The following is a 23367-nucleotide window of genomic DNA, read 5'->3' on the forward strand; positions in this document are numbered from 1 at the left end:
TGCAGTTATTTGGATATTTTGGAATCCATAAAAGAAATTTATACCATAATGTAGGTGACTGATTTTTACATTCATTTATAAATACCTTGACTTTTCTATGACAGTCATTTCCCATTTTGGATTTCTTCACTTAATTTTTCTTTTCTAAGCATATTACTTCATCCTTCCCCTTATTGAATTGCCTTGAAGTTATTTAAAATTATTTTGATAAAGTAGAAAATGATCTAAATTCTAATCCTCCCTACACAAGCACTAGCAGCCCTGTCCTAGCTTTGTCATCTGCAAGTCTGTGCAAGTGTAAACTTGATTTTTCTGCTTTCTTAAATACAGGCCCACCAGGAAGCAAAATGCAGATGTTATTAATTACGGAGGCCCTGAAGTTCTGCCAGACTGCAAATCCAGTGGCTTTCTCTTGACAGCTAAGGAGCTGCGCAAAGGGGAGGCGGAGGGAACCTGGAATACAGCTTCTGGCAACACAAAGCCTCCCAGAAATTGTTTTCCACCTTTCCTGGCCTGTCCCACAGTCCTGTGTTGCCCGTGACAAGGTGTCGTGGCTGCTGATGACCAAGGCTATCACCCCCAGGGCAGACCAGGAGCTGCTCCCAGAAGCTCCGGCTCTGCCTGGCAGGGCGGACGCCAGCCCCGTTCGGAGCCGCTGATGTGGCCACAGTGTGCCCGCTGTTAGTGCGGGGCAGCGAGGGCGTCACCAAAACCCCGCAGCCGCTCCTGGGGAGCTGGCACAGGGCAGGCAACCAGCTGCCCTTGCCCTGAGCTCGGCAGCCCTGCCTTTAAAAGGTGCAGCACCGCTCAAGGAAAAGGGGAAGAAAGTGGTTCAGCATTGGCGCTCTTCCCATCGGATAGACAGCGCGTGGCTGGGGCAAAGTCCCCCAGGAACGGCTCTGAGACAGCCCCAGGCTCCAAGACCAGACCTGTTTTCCATCCCCCTGGGCTGTGCCCAGAGGTGATCCCTGCATGGGGAGGGAGGAGACCTGGCCAGCCAAGGCACCCAGCTGCTCCCTGGCCCGTTCCACAGGCAGGGAGGAGGCACCAAACCCTGCAGAGGGTTGTCCAGGCCAGTGCAGCCCTTCAGCAGGTTCAGCTGTGGCTTCACTGCACTGCCAGGAAGGACAGCAAGCCACCTCCACAGGGACTCCCCCACCAGCTCACAGGCCTACTCTGTGCCTCAGTTTCCCCACCTGTCAAAATCCACCTCACAAAGCTGGCAAGAGGCCCTCTGGGCTAACGATCAGTCTGGCTAGCCTGACAGCAACCTCTCTGCCAGGCAGGGAGGAAGGTAGGTAGAAAAGGGGTGCCCTTGTCTACCCCCCACCCCTTCACCTCTTCCATCTGGATGGCAGCAACAATCTGAGCTAGCTGGGTGCAGAGGAGCATCTTTGCCTGGCACCCAGCACTGCCTGAGACACCTCGAGGCTCTCCAACAAAAGAAGCTGGACCTGCTGCAAGGATGGTCCCTGCATCCAGGCCCTGACACACAGCATCACAAGTGCCTGGCTGCCTCCGAGGACTGCCTGTGGGGCTGAGCCCTGCTGCTCCCAGCCTGGCTGGTACTGAGCTCTCCGGCAGGGCACCACGGCCCTCTGCTGCCTGCTGCTCGGCAGGACAACCAGCAAGGCTCTGCCACACCAGGGCTGGCTGGTTTGCACCTCCTGTTCGCAGGGACTGTCCCTCTGCACATGCACAGCACCCCTGGACACCCTCCAGCACCAAGTGCCACCACGGCTTGGGGCAACACACATATCACCACCTCTGTGCAGAGCTGCATCTCATGGATGTCTCAGGTGTTATATGGCAACCAGCCGATGTTTAAGCCAGGGAAAGTTCCCAGGTATCACCCATAAAACTCAGTAGAGCATATGGTGGGACTCCACATGCTTCACTGCCAGGTTGAAAAACGCTGTCACGGGATAAGGTTTGGCATTGCTGTGGAAGGCAGGGAACAAAATTTCCCTCCACCCTGAAGGAAGCAAAAATGGATGAAGATCAGACACAGTCCATACTAATCATACTGATTTCCTGTGAAGTAATGTGTTAATGTGGACGTGGGCAGGTTACATCCTGAGATGCTGCATGACAGTGATGAAATGACTATTACTGTAGCATCTGGTTTACATACGATAAACTGGCAAAACTCTTCAGAAGTTGATCTGAATAAAACCCACTACTTTGGAGTCAAATCACTGCTCCTAACTGCCCCAGACTGAGACCGTGGCCCCAAGTGCTGTCCTCAGCCCTGCTAGTGACTCACCAGCTGAAAGTGAACACCTCCAATTTTCTCTGCTTTGGTTTAATCATAATGAAGATGTTATTTTTTTAACCTCACAACCATACCAAGAGACACTCATTTTTAAACTTTAAAGCACCTACATGTTGTTTCTACAGCCTGATCTAAAGGATGCCATAAAAGGGAAGAGAACAGCGGTAATTATCTGCAGTTCAGGAGCACAACCTTTAGAAAGAAAGAACAGGGCTTCAAGCTAAACTTGCTAAGTGCCCTTAACCTTTTCTTTTCTAAAACCCACCTGAGATAGGAGGTTTCCATAAGTGGGCCAGGGTTTAAAAGTCACTGACACTAAGGTTGCCAATTGCCCCGATCTTCAAGAAGAACAGAACCACAGGTGACGACACAGCAATGTGTTGCTGGAGATGAGTGCAGACGAACACCAGAGGAGAAGCGTGGAGTCCCCTCCCGGTTACTTTACCCAATGGTGAGGACTATCCCTGAAGCCTGGCTGAAGTTCAGCAACAGGCATCACATGGTGGGGCCTTTGCAGGCATCTACATGATTCCTTATATAAACTTATAAATACTGCAGTGCTTTTGTAGGAAAGAGCATAGCAACGTTTTTGCCCATGTTAAGCGGTGGAGAACGCCAGGGAAGCAAGTACAAGCATTAATTGTTGGGCAGTGCAAGAGGGGGAAGCACGCGGCAGGCTCTGTGCGGTGGCTGCTTCGAGAGGTAGAAAGCAACTGGATCCTAGGGATCACTAACCGTTTTTTGGAATAGCACTGTGGGCTGAGGGTGGCTTTAACTGGAATGGATACACTCATCAGCATCACCAGTTCCCACTTGAAATCTGAACAGTGGTTGGATACCTTTACATGGGAACTGCCAAAATCTGGAGTTGTTAGGGAGCAGTCAAGCCCAGCAGGCTGGTCCTGAGCAGCTGAGGGCTGCATGTGGAAACGTGCCGCTTGGACCGCAGGTCAGCAGCTGCTGAGATGTTCAAAAAGAAAAGTAACCCAAGATGGGAGAGCCAGTCCCTGCACTGAGGGGGCTTTCTTTGTAGGCCAGTTGCAATCACTAGAAGTTGAAAATAAAAAAGGAGCTGGGAAAGAGCAGGAGAGCGAGTACTGTATGAATGAGGCAAAAAAAAAAGGAAAAAAAAGAAAAGAAAATAGAAAAAATTTGGGGTCCTACCTGCTTGCTGTGTCAGGGGTCCCCAGGCACCGTGTTCTGGCTCAGTGCCAGCAGGGCGAGGGCTGCACTCCTGGTCCCCCTCCGGCACCCCTCGGGCGCAGGTGTCTCCAGCACTGCTCCTCACGTCGTGCCCTAAGCGAGGGGGAATCACGTCAGCTCATTTCGCCGACAGGCGGAGCGGTTCTCACCTGCCGCTTGCCAGGCAGGGCAAAGTCTTTCTGGGTGGAAATCTCGACGGCAACACGAGACTGTCGTCCCTTGGTGACGACAATCCAAGGACACTTGGACCCTGTCTCGATACTGATCCAAGTTCTTGTTTGCCCCTGCACAGAGCTGTTATGACTCCACTTTGTATCCCAACTCCTTGAACTGGTGAATACTGGAAAAGGGTATCCTCTGATGGCTGTACCAATTCTAGCCACAGTCACTTTGCGCTAGCTGCAGAAGTTACTGTGGCAGGTCAGGTAGCCGGCAGGAGCATTTGCAAGGACAGCAGGTTTCGAGTGCGTGTTGCAGACCAGTCGTGCAAAGCAAATTTCAGATTCATCTTTGCACACACACCACAAGTTCGGTTCCCCCAGGGAGGGAACAGAAAACCGCTGCAAGGCCATAGATGTCCCTTTCATTGCTCTGCAAGTCATGCGTCACGGAAAGAAACCTGGTTCACGACTCTGAAAGATTATTTCACAAAAGCTATAATTTGTCAAAAAAGAGGAAGAGGCAAACGATCTTAAACACCTGGAGACATTGGACTAGCAGAATGCCCCCACCACAGAAACGCTGCGGAGCTTCCTCCCCTTCATCCCACGCACATCAATTCACCAGCAGCAAGAATTAAACTTTCCAGAAGTTTCAACCAAGCTCCAATTATCCCACTCAGCAGCTAGTCCGGCTCGATGCTCATGAGCGACTACGCACCCGACACCCGCGCTGGGCTCCCCCGTGCCCTGCGTGACCCACACCAGGGACCTTGCAGCAGGCACGTCCCCTCCCCTGAGAAAAAAGAAAAAAAGAAAAGCTTTGCACACAAATAAAGGCTCTTCAGAACAAGGTCCCAGCCAGGCACCCGTGGGACCCATCATTGCCCACCCACCGGCGAGAAGCACCTTGGGGTGCTACGAGGCTGCTGGGGGGGTGCAAAGGGGGGGAGAGGAGGCACCAGGGTGAGAAAGGGGCAACACGGCCCTGCGCCGAGGCAGCAGCGCCGCGGAGCCCTGGCAGCGCAGCCCGGGCCTTCCCAGCCCTCCGCCGGCAACTCGCGAGTCCAGTCGGAGAGACATTTTATACGTTAAATCAATGCAGTTAATTGATGCAGCTAGAATTAACGAAATCACTCTGAGGCAGTTAAGCTGAAGGAAAGCTGGGACTGTTTTATTGAAAAAACAACTACACTGAAACTTAAGAAAACGTGTAATGCATTTGTCAAAACTTGGAAATAAGACTTACTAGTTGTCTCTCAGCAAGATAAGCAGGAACTTGCATATTCTGCAGTCCACAGAAATTGTTACCATTATGTCAGTGACCAATTGTTACACTCATTTATAAGTGCATTGACTTTTCTGTGGCAGCCATCTTATTCCCTATTTTGGGTTTCTTCACTTCATTTTTCTATTCTACGAGAATAAAAATTCCTTTTCTACTTCATCCTTCTCCTCACTGAATTGCCTTGCAGTTACTTTAGACCATTTTCTCTTTTATCAAAATGATTTTTAACCCTAGCCCTTTCTCCGCAAGTACCAGCTATCCCAGCCCACTTTGGCATCATCTGCGAATTTGTGCAAGAGTAAACTCGATTCCGCTTTTCCAAAAGTTAAGGGGAATATGGCTGCACACTGACCCCGCTTGCCTGGAATTAGGGCCTGCTTGATACAGCCCCCTCTCAGAAGGAACTTTATCCTTTCAAAAAGAGCGGATCCCGCCCCGGTCCGCGTCAGGGTGCCGCGAGCAGCCGCGTGGGCCCGGGGGAGCCGCCAGGCACCGCTTCGGAGGCGATCGGCCCCTCCGCAGGGCAGCGGCAGCCCCGGACATGGTTTTGGTCTGAGGAGCGCACGGACGGCCTGGGGCAGGCTGCGGCGCTCCGGGGAGAGCCGGGGGCAGGGCAGGGGCCCGCCGCTCTCCCGCTTGCATTTCGAGGTAAGTTACCCTTGAAACGTTGCTGCATTAGACAGAGCTTTCATTTTTCATGGCATTTTTGTAATACATGAGCCAGTTTGGTGCAAAACATGTAAAGCTTGGTCATCCGTCCACTCAGAACCCTGTATGTTCTCATTTGTTCACCCCTCCCCTAAGATCTTCGGGGCTGTTTGCTTGCTGCAAGAGCCTCGCGCCTCCAGAAGGTTTACACCTCACACATAGTTCAGGGCGTGTAGTTAAGCATGTGCGTCGAGCCGCAGGCTGCTTGCGCCTATTTGCAGGTTATTAGCCGAGTCACAGCGAACAAACTGCAGAGCCACGAGCGCGTTGGAGGGGCCCCCGCCAGGCAGCGCGGCCTCCCTGCGGGGACGCCAGCATCCAGAAGGGACCACCGGGTCCCGGCTGGCCACCAACCAGGGGCCTTAGGCTTGTAGCAAGCTATTTTATGACATTGCTGCACGTGGCATCATCAGAAATTGGGGAAATCGCTGAACCCTAGGGCCGCCTGCCCTTACAAACCGCCTCACCGTTCCCCGGCGGGGGCTCCCACCCGGCAGCGGAGCCGGATGCGGCTGCACCGAGAGCAAAGAGAGGTCAAATCCCAGAGGCAGCAGCACCCACCTTATAAATCCCGCGAGCGCAGACAGCGGCTGCGCTCGGCTGGGAACGCCACGGGGCCAGGGGCGCCCCAGGCAGCCTCACTGCAGGGAGCGACGGCCCCTGCACGTGGCCACCAGCTCAGCCCTGCCAGGGCTCCCCCCAGGAGCTGCCTGACTAGGGGAAGGGGCCTCGCTGGCCCTTATAGGCCCTGTCGCCCCCCTCCCAGCTGGGGACGCTGATTCCCTCGGCCCCGGCTCGTTCCCCTGAACGTGGCCCTGGTGCGCGGCTGCGGCGCCGCTGCCTGCACGTCCCCAGCAGCCACCGTGTCTCCTACTGATGTTGCTCGAAATGCGCTCGGTATCATGCGTTCTCACAGCAAATTAAAAGCGAAAATGGCAATTTAGAGTTTTCCTGGTGTAATGACGGACCTAGGAATTAGGTCCATCCCCTAGGATTTGCAGTTTTTTTTTTTTTTTTTCCTTCTGGCCTCCTCTAGGCTAGCTCTGGGCCTTGGTATTTTTTTAGCTGGCTTCTGCAGGGGCCAAAGCAGCAGGAGATGGGGCTTACAAACCACGTGGGATCACGCCGCGGCTGAGCCGGGGGTGTCCCCGAGCCCGCAGGCCATCGCGAGGCCGCTGGCAGCACCGGCCCGGGGCACGCAGCGGCGCGGGGCACCGGCTGGCGAGCGCGGGACCCTCCACGCTGGCCACGGCCTCGGCCCCCCCGGGCCCTGGAGGCGCAGAGCCCCAGAGACGGCAGCAGCCCTTCATCGCTGCGTCCCTTCGGGGCAAAACAGCCCGTGGCCCAACGCCCCGGGGCTCCCCTGCTCGGGGGGGGGGGGGGAAATGGGGGCCGGCGGGGACGCTGCCCCGGAGCCCCGTCCCGGGCGTTCCCGCCCGGACAGCTTCGTCCGGCGCTAACTGCAGAGGGAAGGAGATGGTCTCTGGGTTAAGAGCGGGGCGAGGTGGCAGCGGAACTCGCCGCTCCGGGCCGAGCTGGGGCCTTTCGGATCTGTTCGACCTTTGTCTATGCAAAGCCGTGGCGCTGAAGGCAGCGCAGCGAGCAGCGTCCCGCCGCCGGGGGCCGGTTCCTGCCCGAGGGCCAGCCCCGGGCCAGGCAGCGGTGCCGCGGCACCTCGCAGAGGGGTTTCTTGGGAAAGAGCTTCCCTTCCGCAGCCAGCCGCTTCCCGTCGCGCTTGGAGATTTCCGGCCAGCGACGCCTGGAAGCGGCTCGCAGGGCTCGGTGCCCGGTGCCCGTGTGCGGGGCCGCCTCTGCCCATCACCCAGCCGAGAGCCCGCTCCGGGCAGGCGGTGGCGGGGACGTCCCCAGCGCCCTGTGCTCGTGGGGAGGGGAAACGGGCGATTTATCCCCACCAGCGGCCCCGGTGGAGCCCTGGGCTCCGGCTGCCGGCCGGGATGGCCGGGTCCCCGCGGGCTCCCCCCGGGCTGCAGCGGGAGGTGCGTTTGGGGACAGCAAAGGTCTGTCTGGTGCTTTGCACGTCTCTCAATGCCAGACAGTGAAGACAAACACAGCTCTGCCCAGAGACAGCGTCGCTCCGCAAGGAGCCGCCTCTCCTGCCCTGTATCCACCGGGATAGCAGCCGGCTACAGTCCCTGCCTGCTCTCGGCACTGCGTGGCGGGAGATGCCTGAGGCAGAACTGGCCCCGGCTCCCTTGCGGCGGCAGCAGCCGGATTAGGACTGTGGCCACCCTTCGGAGGCTGCGTGTGCGGCGCAGCATGGCGCGGCGCGGCCCCCCTGCAGCTGCCCGCGCGAAGCAAACAGCCCGGTGCTCGGGGCGCCCGGGGAGGCAGCGAGCGCCAGGCGGCCGGCAGACGCTCAGTGCCGCGCGTGCTCCGGGATCCTCCAGCTCTCGGGGTGCCGCGAGAAGGGATGCAGATGTGGTGCTGCGGTTTGCTGCATCTTTAAATCCTGCATTCACTGTCTCTGGCTGAAGTTAAACCTCGGAGCAAGCCGACAGGGCAATCCTGCCCATCCGGGCTGCGGGCTGCCTCCTTGCCCGCAGCAGCCGCAGGAGCCGGGCTGGGCTGCCCGAGGGCGACAGCCCCAGCGCCTGGAGGGAGCTTATGGAGCCGGGCTTATCGGCTGAGCAAGCCGAGAAATAGGAGGCAGCCCAGGAAAGCAGCCCAGCCCCCGGCAATACAGCAGCGCAGAGAGAGGGAAAGGGGCCCCCCGCACCCCACCTCCCTGCCAGCGCCCTGCCGGCCCGAGCACCCGCTCCTGCCCTCTCCTCTCGTATGGCATTTGGGGATGCCCGGCGCTCTCCTCCAGCAGCCGCGGCGGATGCGGAGGGGTGCGAGCCAGCCCGAGCCTAGAGGGAGCCCGGAGCCGGCATTCCTGAGGGAGGGAAAGAGCTTAGAAAAGCCATGAAAGCTAAACGGGGAAGGATTTACAACCAGGGCTTGGACTAGAGGGGACCTAAACGCGTTACGGCCCTGCCTGGAGTTCACGCTGCCCCGGCGTGAAGCGGCGTGTTAATGCCGTGAGCTCGCCGGCTGCGCTTCGCTGGGGGCTGCTCCGCGCCCCGGAGCGGCTGGCAGGAGAAGGGCTTAGCTCGTCAGAGGGAGAGGTTTGCTCGCCCCAGCCCAGCGCCCCAGGTACCTTCCCCTTTGCGATCAGATATTATCACCCCCCAGGACCAAACCCCCCCCAGGTCCGCCTGGCCCGAGCCCCCACAGTGACAGAAACGTTAGCAATATTTTCACTTATCCCAGAGCGCAGCTGCCAGGCTAACACATAATTGAATCAAGTTTAATGCGAGTTTTGCATGAGTGAGTTTATTTGAAAAATGTACGATTTCTGAAAGACGATGAATATCCAGCAGAGACGCAGAGTGCCCGCGATTTCCTCGTGCGTCGGCCCAAAGCGCAGCCGCCCTCAGGGCGCGGGGGCGCGGGGCAGCTCTGCCCTGGGCCGCCCGCGGGTTCGACTGGCCGCGGTGACCGGCCCTGCTAGAAACGCGTGCACGCGTTTGAAACTTCGCCCTCTCTCCTCACTGGCTGCCCTGATTTTTCCGTGTTGATTTGCAGCTTTTTGCAGCTATTGCACATCTTCCGGTTGGTTGGGGCTTCCTTGCATAGCAGCAGTAGGAAACGAAGCCCAGGTTTTTGGAGTGCCGCTCCCACCCTGGCGGCAGCTGTTCCTTGTCCCTTGTGCACCGACCCTGCCCTGCCACAGCCATCCGCACCCGCAGGTGCCGCCCGCGGGCACAAATATCACAGTGCTGGGGAGGCGGCGAGCGCACCCCGGAGGTGTCGGAGACCCCGCTCCTAGCACGGGGAAATCGCTGGGTAGAAGGGGCTGAGCGGAAACGACCGAGGGACAGAAGCATGTGCCACCGGCACGTGACTCGCTCCCGTGCGCCAGCGAGAGCAGGGCTGCAGCTGCCGCTGGGCTCCGAGCGGCCAGCGCGCTCCGAGCCGCAGCGATGCCGCAGGAGAGCACGGGAGGGGACTATATCCAGGGAAACGGCCTGCGGATGGGGCTAGCTAAGAAAAGCACGACCTACGCTGAGATTTGGCCAAAACATGGGGACCAAAAAGCCTAACTCTTATTTTTAGTGCCCAGATTTAGCGGTACCAAACTGGAAGCGTAAATGAGCAGCAGGAGGCAGCTGCCACGTGCCCCTGCAGTGCCAGTCCGTCGGATTCGCCTGCTCCTGCCCGAGCGCAGCCCCAGCCCCCTGCATATGGATCCAGCTGCTGCCCCAGCAAACGCATCACTGCGGGTGTCCATGGACGTTGCAGGCCCCCCTGCAGCTTGTCCTGCTCTTCTTTCTCCGGCACGGAGGCATTTCAGCAGAGCCCAGGCTGAAGCACCGAGCGAAGAGCTCATAGGATCCAGCCCAAATATCTGGGCTCCTGTGGCCAGCTTTAGAAGAGCGGATAACAAAAATGTGCATGGGGAAAATCAGACTGTCTTCGCCTCTCCGTCTCAGGGCATTTACTCAAACCTTTCTCCTCAACGGCTCTGCACCGTTTCCAACGCATTTTCCGGAGCAGCCGTGCAGGTCAGCAGGCCTGGCTGGCAGGCAGGCTCACCTGAAAACACATTTCATTTGATCACATTAATTCTCTGTCCTTTCATCTCACTTTGGCTGCAGCTTTCCTCTGGGTGTTGTCGCACTGGTGGAGGGAAACCGTATTGGAGGCGGATGAGTTCACTCCGTGGGAACAACACACCCACAGGTCCATCTCACAGACAGCCTAAATCCTGCATAAAATCAGAGGAAAAATTCTGCTGGTGCGAGGACGTGATGTCTCTCCTGCCGGTTCCCTGTGCAGAGCCCAGTTCCCCTTGCACGACTGTGTGATGGGGTTTCCTCCCTCATCCCATGGCCGTACTTAGCCTTAGACATTTCGGGCACTGCTGGATAAATTATGCGGATGTGGGCACAGCGTGATCGAGAGCGAGCGTCGGAGCGAAAGCCCGGGGCTGGGAGGTGAGAAGGGAAGAGCCTCGGCTCTGCACTGCCTTGCGGTGTCGCCTTGAGCAAGTGACTTCTTTCTGGTGCCTCCATTTCCCTGTGTCTGTAATGGAGAGAGGGCGCCAGGGCAGCTGCTGTTTTCCAGGGATTGGTACGGAAAATGGTTCTCTCTTCCCGGTCAGCCCTTTGGTGGGTTACCGCTGTGCCAGGCATGGATTACAGAGCAATGCTGGTCACTGGCTGGGGCCTCACCAGCTGCGGGGAGGAAGGCAGCAAGCACGAGACTGCACTTTCCCGCCTCTGCTACTGCCCCTTCCCATAACCTTGAATATGTCCCTTCATTTTTCTGGATAAAAGCAACCTCTCTCACCACTCTGCAACAAGGCAAAGGCCTCCCATAAAGCAAAACCAGCTCCTTTCATGATGGGATTTGCTGTTCCACCAGGGGCATGTGCAAAAGCTCGGTGCTCCGGACACTGCTCAGGGTGGGAGGACGAAAGCCCCGCGGTCAGGCAATGCAGTCGCCTTCTCGGACCGGCTGCCAAGCGCCTGTGCGAGCCCAGAGCCCACGGCCCTCGTGTGGAGTCTCTGGGTGGGGACAAGAAGTGCTTCCTTCTGCATCAGCTCATGCCACAAACCTATTTCCGCAGTGCAAAGACTGTAGCAGGATAGCTGGAGAGAGAAATTTGGAAACATGCCGCGTGTCTGCCTTGGAGGATGGTGTGGAGGGCAGGTGAGGAGCATCTCCGCAGCCTCTGAGCAAGGGTGCTGGTGGCACTGCCGGTGGGTGCTACAGCCAGGCACTGCCTCCATCGGCCTCAGCAGCCCCTCTCCAGGCCTGGCCCGGGGCATCAGTCCAGCTCTGCAGCCTGACACTGCTCGTAAATGGAGGAGAAAATACTTGGGCGCTTTGGGACATCACAGTCATCGCAGAGGTGCCTCCCGTTGCTAGTAGCCCCTCACCCAGGGGAGGTAAGACATTATCAGAAATATTCATCTGCTTGTTTTTGTGGAAGGGCTCAGAGCAGGAGAGTGAGGCAAAGAAGAGGATATGTAACCTCCTCGCGGCTGCACCCGCCGGAGCTGACCCTGGCCGAGGAGACCTGCTGGGACAGGTGACTCAGCCCTGGGCTTGCATAAAAGTAATAGGAGTCAAGACAAAGCGGAATTCATGTTTCTTAAATTTAGTTTCAACTGCGCTTGTTGAATTTAATGTTTCTAGTAGCAGTTCCTGTACTTCATTTATTTTTGCTGTAGGTATCAGGTAGTCTCCTGATCCTCAGCAGTCCCATCAGCACCAGAGGCTCTGCCTTACCCCGACAGCATGCTGCAAGGCCAGCTCGCCCGCCCTTGCTCACTGGCTGCGAGGTTGCCCCACACTGAGCCTCTCTCAAACGAGGGAACCGTTCACTTTAGCAAGGTGGCTTTCAACACTGGGTGTCAAAAATCTAAGAACTGTGAAGAAATTGGTCTTAGCTGTTCTCCTCCAGCTACTTTTATGATTTTTCTGTCTCAGTCTGAGCATTACACCCATCTTTCTTCTCATAGGCTGGGGCAGGATTTCGTTCCAAAACGCACTTTTTCTATGCATCCAGATGGCATACCTCGTTCCCTGCATATCGTTTTCTCTTGCTCCTTGTCTGCTCAGTTGCTCTGAGAACCGAGTCCTACAAGGTCTCGACAATGTTTTGCATGGCCTGCAGCACTGCAGCTGCTTCCCAGCACCGCTCTGGTCCGCCCCAGGATGCTTTGCTCGGCTCATCCTCCCAGTTTGCTTTATGCTCTGCGACGTGGTACTGCAATGGCCAGCTGGGCACCAGTTTGTGTCTTCTGAATCTCCCAGCTGGATTGTCTCAGAGATGGTCTCGAAATGACACCTACAAGCTAACTGGTTGCTGTTTTCCAAGTCCCCTGCATGGTAGTGCAGATACTGCGAGATGCCCTGGCTCCCCAGGAGCCAGGAGACACCCTAGGACTGCAGACCTGTCTCCAGGATGTTGCTCAGCCACAGTTTTGCCATTCACTGCCTGAAGAGCAGTACCTGGACCTGGTATTACTTGCACTGGGATTATTTTAACCCCAAATCCTTACTCTAAATATAAGCTCCCATTTAGATGAATAGGATCGTGGCGGGGCTGCACTCAAATCGAGGGAGTGGGGTAATCCAGCCTACACAGAGAGTAGTCTCTTGCGAGGTATATAAAAATACTTCATAATCCCAAGTGAGGTAGCTGAATGGCGTTATCCCATTCACGGATGGGAAAGGATGGGATTAGCTGAGGCTGTAGGAGTTGGTGTTGGAGCTAGGATTGCCTCTCAGGGCTCCCAGGCCCCTACCCTCTGTGCTAGACACAGTTTCTTGAGATGACCAAGCTCATGCTTGGCCATCAGAGCACCAGGATGGAAAAACAAAGGCCAAGGGCCCTGAGAGAAAACAGCAGTAGAAACTGCAGCCTGGAATTGCACCCTAGACAGATTTCAGGCACTGGGGGGGTCTATTTTTTTGCAAGTGCAAATAATCGGCTCCAAATAACAAGAGCCAAACTAGAAGGGGAGGCAGAGTTGGTCTTAAATTTTCATGTCACTTAATCTGCAGAACGTGCTTGGGACCTATCAGATACATAGATGAGAGAAATGTTGCGTTTGGAATTTTTTTTCCGATATGCTGCTAAGACAGAGCCAGGTGCCAAAGGCCCTGGAGCCTGGGCACTGAGGGGCCCTCTGAGCACTCAGAGAAGGTCTTTCATGATCTCTGAAGGCAGCACTTCACCTGCTACGTTTGCAGCACCCAGGCCTGACCTTTTCCTTGTAACAAGCACCATGACCTGCACGGTCCTCTTCAGGCCGGGCTGGCAAGCAGACCCATCGCTTAGGATAGCCAGGGGAGCGGGCCTGGATGAAGTGTCAGGGGTCTGGGAGAGTTTGTAGCACTTGGGGTAGTTACTGAAACATTCGAAAGTGTCGTGGCAGTTTCTGCAGGCCCCACGGTGGTCGCCGAAGCCCGGGGAGAAGCGCGTCCTGCCATCTCTGGGTTGCAGTGAGACGCTCGGGCACCCACAGCAGAGGATGGTGCGGATGGCCTGGAGGAGCAGGATGTCTTTGGAAAGGAACTTCTGGAAGTTGGGCTTGAAGAGCAGATACACCAGGGGGTTGTAGAGCGTCGAGGACTTGGCAAAGGCAGCCGACAGCACAAAGGCCAGAGCTGGCACCTGGCTGGCATCTCCAAAGACTGCCCAAAGGGCAACGATGGCATAAGGGGTCCAGGCAGCCAGAAACCCCAGGCACACAGCAATGCTCAGCTGGAAAAGAAGGAGACGGTGGTGCTGTGAGCCTCCTGCAGCACACGTGGGATGCTGACCTATCCCAAAAACCCGGCCCAAAGAAGACAACAGCTGCCATTTGCACCGGGGCCCAGAAGAGCCAGCCCCAGGGGAAGGAACCAGCTGATGTTCAGGCCTTCTGAATGCAGAGCCAAATGGTATATCCTGCCCACATGGGGCCTGGGGCTTGGGATCACACAGGAGCAGATACTAACTGGGGAAAGCAAACTGGACTCTGGTCTGGGTCCCCCAAACCAGACCCCAGTGTGTGCCTGTCTCAGTGTCCCCTCTCCTCCCCCAGCAAACCATGCATGACCCCTGGCTTGAGAGAAGTGCTCCCCGTGCACGGCTGGGACACCTCTTTGCACTCCCAGGGGAGTTTCTGCTGAGGCTCCACGCTGCTTGTCAGTGCTTGGGTGTGCGTGTCCACGCTGTTCCCTTTCTGCCTTGCACCTTCTGTGAGATCCCACCAGCGCTGCCACCTTGGCTGTGAGCTCAGGCAGACGCTGCCCTTCCCCAGCTCCTCCTGCACCAGCGCTAGTTTTGGGGTATGGGGGTGTGCAGGAAGCTGCAACATTTAACCATCAGTCGTGTCGGATGTCAGAGCAGCGAGGCAGCACGGCACAGCGCGGGCACGTCAGTCTGCAGTCGGATCATGCCCTGTCTCGCCTGGGAAACGCAGGAGGGGACCGGGCCTCTCGGGAATTCCCTCAGCCCATCGCGGCAGAGGGGCATGATGCACCCGGACACCTAACTATGAAAGGTTTTTGGGATCAGCCCTGTGTTGGGCTCCAGCAGCCTTTTGGCACCACCCAAAATCCCTCTGTAATCTGTGTACCAGACTGCTCAAAAGGCATGGGACATGGACCGTGCTCAGGCCCCCATCTTCTAACCAGACACAGATTTCTACTTCGAGGCTAGGCTTGCAAGTTGTTTTCTTTCTTCTTTTTTTTCTTAAAGGGTACCAAGTTTTTTGACACATCCTTGGTAAATTATAGTATTAGCTCATAGTCTGGAGAACAATGAGTCATGAAAGCTCTTTTTATGATCTTTTCCAATGTAATTTAAAATGAAAACTCCTCCACCTGATGGCTTTAAATGAGGAGAAATGTGTTATTATCAAGACCAATATAAACACCTGGAGAATTCATCTAGGGCGGTAAACACCACGCACTTGCAGAAGGGGTCCCGTCATGGTAGCAAACCCTCAGCCCGTGGGGGCTCAACACCCCCAGCTAGCGCTGGATACAGAGAGCAAGATCCCAGCATCGTCATGCATCTCCTCCAGGAACCGCAGACGAAGGTGTCCCGGCCACCCTGACCGCATAATAAGCAGCAAACGCATTTCCTGGCCAGCCCAGGCAGGTCTGGGAACAGTCCGTCATGCTGCTGTCAAGGGCTGTGCGGGAGAAGCTAAGCTTTGGATTCATAAAACAAATCACACCTTCAGATGAGCTTTCTCTTCTCTTTCCTTTTCACACGCATGCCTAGTGAACGGGGGAAGGGGTGACAGTCACCGGCAGGAGTGCTTGTTACCCATCTAACGAGAAAATTTTTACTCTATGTGATTTGGCTCCCTTTTAGGAAGAAGAAACCGATGTCAGTGTTCAACTCACCTTGCTGCAGGGATGTTCGGGTGCCTGGTGTGCAAAACCCACGTCCCTTCGGGGCAGAGCCCTCCCCCCGCAGCTTCACCCCCTGAGCATCGCCCGCCGCGGCGCTTCCCCCAAGCGATGGGCTCTCGCCCGTGCCCGGCTGCCGGCGAGCCCGGCCCCTACCTTCACGATCAGGCTGTGCACGCCGTTGGCCTTGCTCTGGGGAGACATGTGCTGCCGCACGGCTCTGCGGGAGCCCTTCACCGTCCACAGGATCAGCGAGTAGGAGACGAGGATGAGGAGGCAGGGGAGGAGGTAGCAGAAGATGAAGAGGGCCAGGATGTAGAGCACGGCCTCTCTGTTGGAGGCTTTCCACGTGATGCAGCAGGCGGTCCCGTAGGGCTCGGGCCCGTAGCTGCCCCACTTGGCCAGCGGGGCGGTGGCAAACATGAGCGCGTAGGCCCAGACGCACAGCAGCAGGATGCCGGCGTGCGAGGGAGAGAACTTGTTGCCTGCAAAAGAGAGATGGGGGTGAGGACGGTTCCCGGCCGGGGAGGGCTCCCTGGTGTGCCCTGCCCTTGCACGGAGGCGAGGGCTAGCGGAGAGCACGGATGCAACCTGCGGTGGCCCAGCCGAGGAGTTGGGGGAGCTGAGAGAAACGTGCAGATTTGCCTCAGGTTGCACAGCACGTGCCGGTACCGGTGCTGAAGCCTTTCTCAGCTTCTGGAGTAATTGCCAAAAGGTCTCGCCGCTGCAGCAGTGCCGGGGCCTGGGAGGCAAGCGGAGAGGGGTCCCACAGCCCCGCGGAGCTGCCTGCATGCCGCGGAGGGGTGCGTGGGCTGGCAGCAACCGGGAGAGCCGGCTCGGGGGCTGCCTAACCCACCCCAGGCACGGCTGGCTGACGGACTCTTCTCCCTCGGACAGACTGAAACACCGAAGGAGGTGGGGGACACCGCGGCTGGGAGAGGAGGGCAGCGGAGCCTTCCCCCTCCCGTCGCTGCCCTCATCACAGTTTCTCCCCTGAAAACCATGCTGCGAAGGGTCTTTTTTTTCCTTTTTGTCCCATGCACCATCAAATGCAAAACCCTCCAAACTTCTAAGGGCTCACTATAAAGTGCTAAATCTTCCGACATCTGGAGGAATAACTTTTTTTTTTCTTTGAAATGAAGCAATTAAAAATATGTCGAGGTTAGCCATTTCCTCACAGAAAATACACAAGGGCGTTACAGGGAGATAAGCTCAAAATGCCACAGTGCCGAGTGCCAGACTGATCTAGAGAGCAAAAACCGCACGGGGAAAAGCCATTGGTACCTGGGCTGCTTTTGAAGAGCTGGTTTTAATTTTTATCTTTCCTTCCACCTTTTTAGTGATCTCCTGAGAATTGTGTGCTGGCAGGTAACTGAGGTGACTCTGTTCCAGCGCTGTCCTTGAGGACAAACCACATGTGCAGCAGGCGACATCCATGAGCCCACAAGCCGTACGGGGCCAGACAGGGAAGGAGTTTGGGGCTGGCGGCTTGATGAGCCTTTGGGTCGCACAGAAAGGGGGTTCTCAGCGATGTGCATGCTCTGCCTGATGGACTCGGCCTCGGGGGATCGCTGAGCAAGTAACAGCTGCAGTCCTGCTTCTCCAGGTCCTGCTCTGCCAACATCTGTGAGCAACAGGCTCATCTGTGGTCTCCCACTGTGAGCCACAGGAGAAGGCAGTTATGGGAGCATATGTCTTGGAGCGTTTGTCTGTAAATCAGATTAATATCTACGGTTTTCAATTTTATTTTATTTTCGGTCTCTGAGCCCCAAGTCTATTCTGAAGGTACCTGGTGGATGGAGGTTTAGCAGCTGAACTGAGGAAATTACGAAGCTCTGGGTAGGAGGAGTTATAAAAGTGTAAGGGACATTTTTGGGTCCCCTCACTTCTCTCAAACGCTCCCTGCCTTGCCTGCCCTGTACAAACAGCAGGTGCCCACCTAGGGGTCTCACCTGTACACAAGCTTAGAGCCACAAACACTCACATAAGCTCTACAAAGAAAGTTCAGGTGAAAGCAGATCTACAAAAGTGAGCTACAGCACTGCAAACCCAGCCCTCCTGTATTAGTTATTTCAGTGAATTAAATACACTTGGCCTATGGTTCTTCTCCTAAAGGGCAGCACTGCTCCTGCATTACCGTTTCCACAGAAGGACAGGGGACAAGGGCAAGTTGCATTTCCGTGCACTGCCAGAGTGTGGGAAGTGGGAGGCTCTCATGCAGCTTCCCAAATGCAGAGCCTGCTCTGGTCTGAGCTCGCATCTGTGGATGGACATTCAAAGCCCTGTGATCTGCCTTGCACTGCTTGAATCGTCCTCTGTTATACAGCAGCTGGGACTTCTCTACAGAGGGAAACAACCCCTTTGACACTATTCTGGATGATGCTTCTCATCCCTAGAGGGAAGCAAGCCCTGGAAGCAGTGACTGCTGTAGTGCCCTGCCCTCACATGCACACCATGTCCCTGGCATGGGCACAGGAGCCCAGGTGCTCCTTTAACTGAGCTGGGTCTCCACAACCTCAAGCAGGTAGAAGGGGAGGAACATACAAGCGATAAAAGGCTCCCAAGTCTGCTGCACCAGTGCGTTAACCAGGAATAGGTTGCCCTGGGGCAAAGCTCTCCCAGGAGAGGCTGATTTGGCCTGTAAGAGGAGGAAGAAGAGTTATATTAACAGAGAGGGGTGTAAGTGTAGATCAGATAACACGGCTCATCACTTACCATATGCTGGGTAACAGACCTTCAGGCAGCAAACCGTGCTGAGCACTGTCAGGCTGGTGAGGCTGCAGAGGCCAAACAACACCCCGCAGAAGGCATAGATGGTGCACATCGCGTGGTTAAACAGCCACCTGCAAGGGAAAAACCACCAGGTAAATCAAGCTGCTCCCCTCTGCCCAGAGCAGCTAGCTGACATCCCCTGCCACTTGGCTGTACGTGAATTTTATCTGCAGTCCCTGCTTCAGAAAAACGCTGGGGTATTTCCCAGCCTTCTTTCACACCCGCTGCCTGGCTGCAGCGAGCGCAGGGCTCCAGCTGCCGCCCCGCGCAGGAAGCAAAGCTGGCTGTGCGTGGGGAGGCTGCTCTGCCTCTGCAACAGGCTGCAGAAATAGCGGGCACCTGCCTGTCTAAACAGCCATGCACATGACTGTGGCCCTTATTTATTCCCTGAGCATCCCAGTGACAGACACAGAAGGAGCCACTGAGGGTGGGAGCAGCCCTGATTCGTGCGGGCATGCGCCCGTGCAGCACCCGCACTGTGTGCTCCTTCTCGGAAACCCGGCGTCCTGCCCTCCGGGGTCAATCCACCCAAAGCAGCTGCGCAGTATTTGCATGCTGCTTTTGCCAGCTGCAAGGAAGCCACAGCTTCAGTTGACACTTCTAGCCTGCTGCTCACCTGCAAAGCTCTTTAGCAAGGATGGTAGCCACCACTAAACCCCTTTTAAAGATGGAGCACAGAGGAAGGAAATGACTTTCCCAAGGTTTGAAGGGGAGATGGGAATTTTAGGTTTCTGATTTCATGCTGCCTCCCTCAACACGATGCGCCAGGGCAGACACTGCACATAACAGAAAGGGCTTGTGTTAGCAGGGCGACAAGCCCATCACCAGCCCAGACCCTGCATAGACCCAGTGCTAGAGCATCATGCTGCAAGTCTAGGTTGGGAATGGATCAGCTCTGTGGCTCTTCCCGTTGTCTCCACTGAGTCCAGCCCAGAGCACCAGCTTCACTGCTGACATGGGCAGGAGGGCTAAATCCAGGTAGGGAGAGGACGTGCTGCCTGCAGCAAGTCTGAACAACAAGACAGAGGGACAGGGAGCAGCAAATCACCCCCAGACCATGCCCCACCAGCCTGGCCCTGTGTCCTCTCAGGAAGGGAAGAGCCAAGATGGCTGTTCTTGGGAACAGCAGCACATCTCAGACCATGATGCTCTCATGCCCTTAGTGATGCTGGTGTGGGATGAAGGTCTGCGCAGTTACGCAGTGCCCTTCCCTCTGCCATCCACACCAGACTGATTCCTTGGGTCCCTCCAGCATTATCTCAGATTTACCCCTGTCAGCGAACTCCCCATTTCTAGACAAGGCTTGCAAGACACATCTGGGGCCACTGGCTAGCACAGAGCCTCTTCCACAAGCTACCTGTGTGCAAAGAAGGACGACGTGGCCAAGGGGAACAGGGTCACCGTCATGCTCAGGTCACTGATGGCCAGGTTCACGATGAAGAATTCAGCAGGCTTCAGCATGGACCTCTTCCGATAAGCCACCAGCAGGAGCAGCGTGTTCCCAGAGAGTGACACAATGCCTGCGAAAAGGGCAAAGAGAAACAGTGCCTGCGTGTAATAGCTTGGCTCCTTGGGCAGCAGGCAGGCTGCCTGCACCCCTGCCAGGCCTGGCTGCATCCTGACCCCACACTGGAGGAAGAGGAGGGGAGGGAGGATCTCCTTGAGCTGTCCTGGGAGCAAACACCAGAGCTGTCTGCAGAGGGTGGAAAGGGCTCCAGGTTTTGCCACTGCAGAGTGGGCTAAGGGCACCCACGGGACCTACACAGATGTGTGAGCACATCCGGAGCTGCTTTAAATTGGATGTGATCCCTTCTTCTCCCTGAGGAGATCCTACAGAGGCGTTTGGAAGGAGGGTTGCGATGGGACAAAGCTGCAAAGGGCTCCGGGTGCAGGATCCGGTCAGAGTCGCTTCTTCCAGCTGGAAGGGGCAAGGGGGCCACTTCCTTTCACCTAGATAAATAACAGGAGCTTTGTGTCATCGTTCCTCTGATGTGAGGCCAAGGAGCTGGGCCTGTTTGTGTTTTTAATTTTTTCCTGGCAATGTCACTAGTGTGAGTCTGTGTTGTCCAATATCACAGTGAAAAAATAAACAAGAAGAAAGGCACTATGAAGATCAAGGAAAATCCAGACTAAATAAAGGAAGGCTCTTTGTTTGCTATTAATGTGTTTTAAACAACACTGGTGATTAAAAATTTATAACAAGGGCTTGCTCTCTTTTTTTAATGTAATCATGCTTTCATTGAAAAGAGGTTTCTGTGTCCTCAGAAGGGGAATCTTTGATGCTGATGGGACAGGTTAGGTAGAACTAGAGTTTCTTCCTAATGCATTAGGCTACAAATTAAATATTGTGGTAACAATTAGGTTCCAAAGCTGCTGAACGGGGAACACAAAAGTTCCTTTCATAAACAGGACTCCCATGCAGGACCTGGCCAAATGCATGGCTTTGGAGGCTTTAAAGTTGCTGGAGGGTAGAGAATTGAGATGTTCGTCCTTGTTCCCAGTCTCATGAGAAATTCTCCCACAGAGTTAGTCTGGTTCCTTCTTCACATCTGTATTACATATGTTTTAATAGCTTTATCATCTTCTAGGAGCTTTAGTGGCAGTCCCAGCAGGTGTGAGCCTTCTTTTGGGTAAGTGCATGCCTTGGGCTCCTCATGTACGTAGGCAAATGGTTGTCCACCTTGCTGTACTCATACGTGTGGTCATCTGTGTACTCGCACACAGTTCTGCTGCCTCTCGTCTGCCTGTCCTTGCATACTCAAGGGTATGTGGGCTTGTCTGCAGGACTGCAACTGGATGGGTGATTATTTGCCTTGGTTCTACTCATTGCATATTGCAAAGCAAAGAACCCGTCTAACCACAATAGCAGGAGACCCTTCCTGGCACTGGTACCAAGAGATGATGAGTCCTTTTGGCCCTTTCTGTTCATTGCTAGTCTGGGCTGAAAAACTCTTCTGGCATTTAGAAGGCAATTGCTTGGGGCTTAGAAGGCTTCTTCGTGCCCATTGTTTACTTCTGGCCCACATGAACTGGGGTTAGACCTTCTCAGACCATGTACTAACCCCTCCATTTTGCCTGCTGGCTTTCAGATGCCAGTAACTTCAAATCACAGGACAGTCACCAGCATCTTCTGCTGAATGTAAGGGCCAGCAGGACATTCAAATCATCTTTAATAGCCATGAAACTGGTAAAGCTAATAGAGAGTCCCAATCTGTCTCACATCAGGCGGCTGCAGTAGGAGTTACAGCAGGTTCACCAAATGTTGTTCTTCAACTTTCTGAATATTTAAAAATACGAATGGTACTGCAGTCCCTGTGAGAGGGGAATGTAGTCACCAAGTTTTGGCAAGATCACCCTTTCTGGCAATGTGGGGAGGACTAACGTGGGAACAGCCGGTGTGACTAATCTGGTAACAACTGAATACTTCTGTGGAAGCATCACCGACTGCAAAAGGCCTGCCATCTCTGACAGGTAGGCACTGGTGCTGCCCGCAGCACAGAGAGAGGTATAACAGGCTGTCTTTCCTTACCAAAGACTAAATAGAGCGTGCCAAAAATCAGGTCTTCTCTCTCTGATAAGGTGGAGATGAACACTGAGGCGTTGGACATATTTCCCATCTGCAAAGCAAGATACAAATACAAGCAAGCGTGAATTTCGGCTAATTAAGGAGCACTCGGCTCCCTCAGCTTCCCAGGGAGGACTGCTCTCAGAGACACTCCTGGCACCGTGCTAGAACGAAGCCAGCAGTGTGCAACCACCCAGGCCCTGCGACTACAGGATGTTATTTAATTAATGCCGAGTGTAGCACTGAAATAACTGGCAGTGCAGGGGGCTGGTAATAGGATCAGGTTGGTAATCTCACTTGATTACTGCTTCTTTAATTACAGATTATACTGATTAGCATTAGCCTTTGGATCTAAATTTTCTTTGCAAGTCTTGGCCATATGCTGACTGCAAGCAAGCACTGCATATTCGGATGTGGGGACCGGCTGCTTAGAGCTGAAGGCTTCATTTTCAGCAAAGTCCCACACCTCCTCCAGGCTCGCCCCTTGCTTCCTCATGTGCGTCAGCCCCCTCCCTGCATTGGCGTGTGCTGAATGACACCAAGACATCTTGGATGGGTTTAATCAGTCACACAGATAGTAAAGAGATGCTGAAAACCTGGGCTTGATGAGTAACTGCGACTTAAACTATATGGACATGGGGAGTGTCACATCAGCAGAGAGACTTGGCCTAAACAGTCCTTGTGATGTGGCTGAGGCCTATTCAGGTACCATCAAGACCACAGAGTAATTGCTTCTACTGTGAGACATGACATGCATGTGCAGAGAAGAGCCATGCAGACAACAGGGCTTAAATCAAACTATGACCCAGGAGACCCCACAGCTGGGGAAAGAAAGGAATTGTCACTGCTTCTGGCTGCTACCTTTTTTCTTTCACTGTAACTAATTCTGATCCATGCTGCTGGCAGGGCAGGCAGTGAAGAACTTGAGAGTGATCATGCGTATAACAAAAAAAAAAAAAAAAAGTAAAAAGTCATTCCCTTTCTTGGGGTGCCTGACTAAATCATTGAGTTTTATCAGCCTAATTAGTTTCCCTATTATTTCATGCAGCTGAGCCAAAGGTTCCCAAGTGCTTAGGAAGTTAATAGGGGGTAGTAGAGCAGAACGGCAGATGCGTTTCAGCATATTTGCTCCCTGCACTGATAACAAATAAATGGAAAAATATTTTGTTCAGGTGAAGAAAAAAGGAGAGGGGGGAGAGAAAATAATGGTGTAATTATATATTTCAGTAGCTGTTAGCTTGCTTCCCAGGACGCTTAATGTATGCATTACTCCTGCTTCTTTCGCTGAGGTCCCTACCTGCACGCTGTGCGAGAACCGAGAACACCGCCCTGTCGCAGAGCAATAAAACCACAGCTCTGGTGAGAGGGATGTAGCTGGGGCCAGCCTGGGCACGGTTAATGCTGAGAAGAGGCAACACCAGCCTAGGGACTGCTTATTCCTGCCCCGTATTGTCTAGTCTTTACAGTGCCA

At 54.9% G+C, this 23367-nt stretch overlaps 2 protein-coding genes across 2 annotated transcripts in view; one reads left to right on the plus strand and one right to left on the minus strand.

Moving 5' to 3' along the window:
• SLC9A8 (solute carrier family 9 member A8) overlaps positions 1–577 on the plus strand; it is a 35355-nt gene extending 34778 nt beyond the window's left edge. Inside the window, exon 17 of the transcript XR_010885967.1 lies at positions 331–577. The gene's annotated coding sequence lies outside the window, so the exon portion shown is untranslated. The remainder of the gene's footprint in view (positions 1–330) is intronic.
• An 8385-nt stretch (positions 578–8962) lies between these two features.
• Positions 8963–22818, minus strand: LOC106486467 (opsin-5-like). Its single transcript, XM_067307840.1, has 7 exons — positions 22758–22818; positions 21861–21948; positions 19689–19851; positions 18294–18402; positions 18104–18197; positions 15716–16044; positions 8963–13916 (listed from the first exon to the last, which is right to left on the minus strand). The coding sequence occupies exons 2-7, from the start codon at positions 21946–21948 to the stop codon at positions 13347–13349; spliced, it is 1353 nt and encodes a 450-aa protein (XP_067163941.1). The 5' UTR covers positions 22758–22818; the 3' UTR covers positions 8963–13346.
• Positions 22819–23367: the final 549 nt, after the last annotated feature.

The sequence above is a fragment of the Apteryx mantelli genome, chromosome 18 (genome assembly GCF_036417845.1).
Source record: "Apteryx mantelli isolate bAptMan1 chromosome 18, bAptMan1.hap1, whole genome shotgun sequence".
NCBI lineage: Eukaryota > Metazoa > Chordata > Aves > Apterygiformes > Apterygidae > Apteryx > Apteryx mantelli.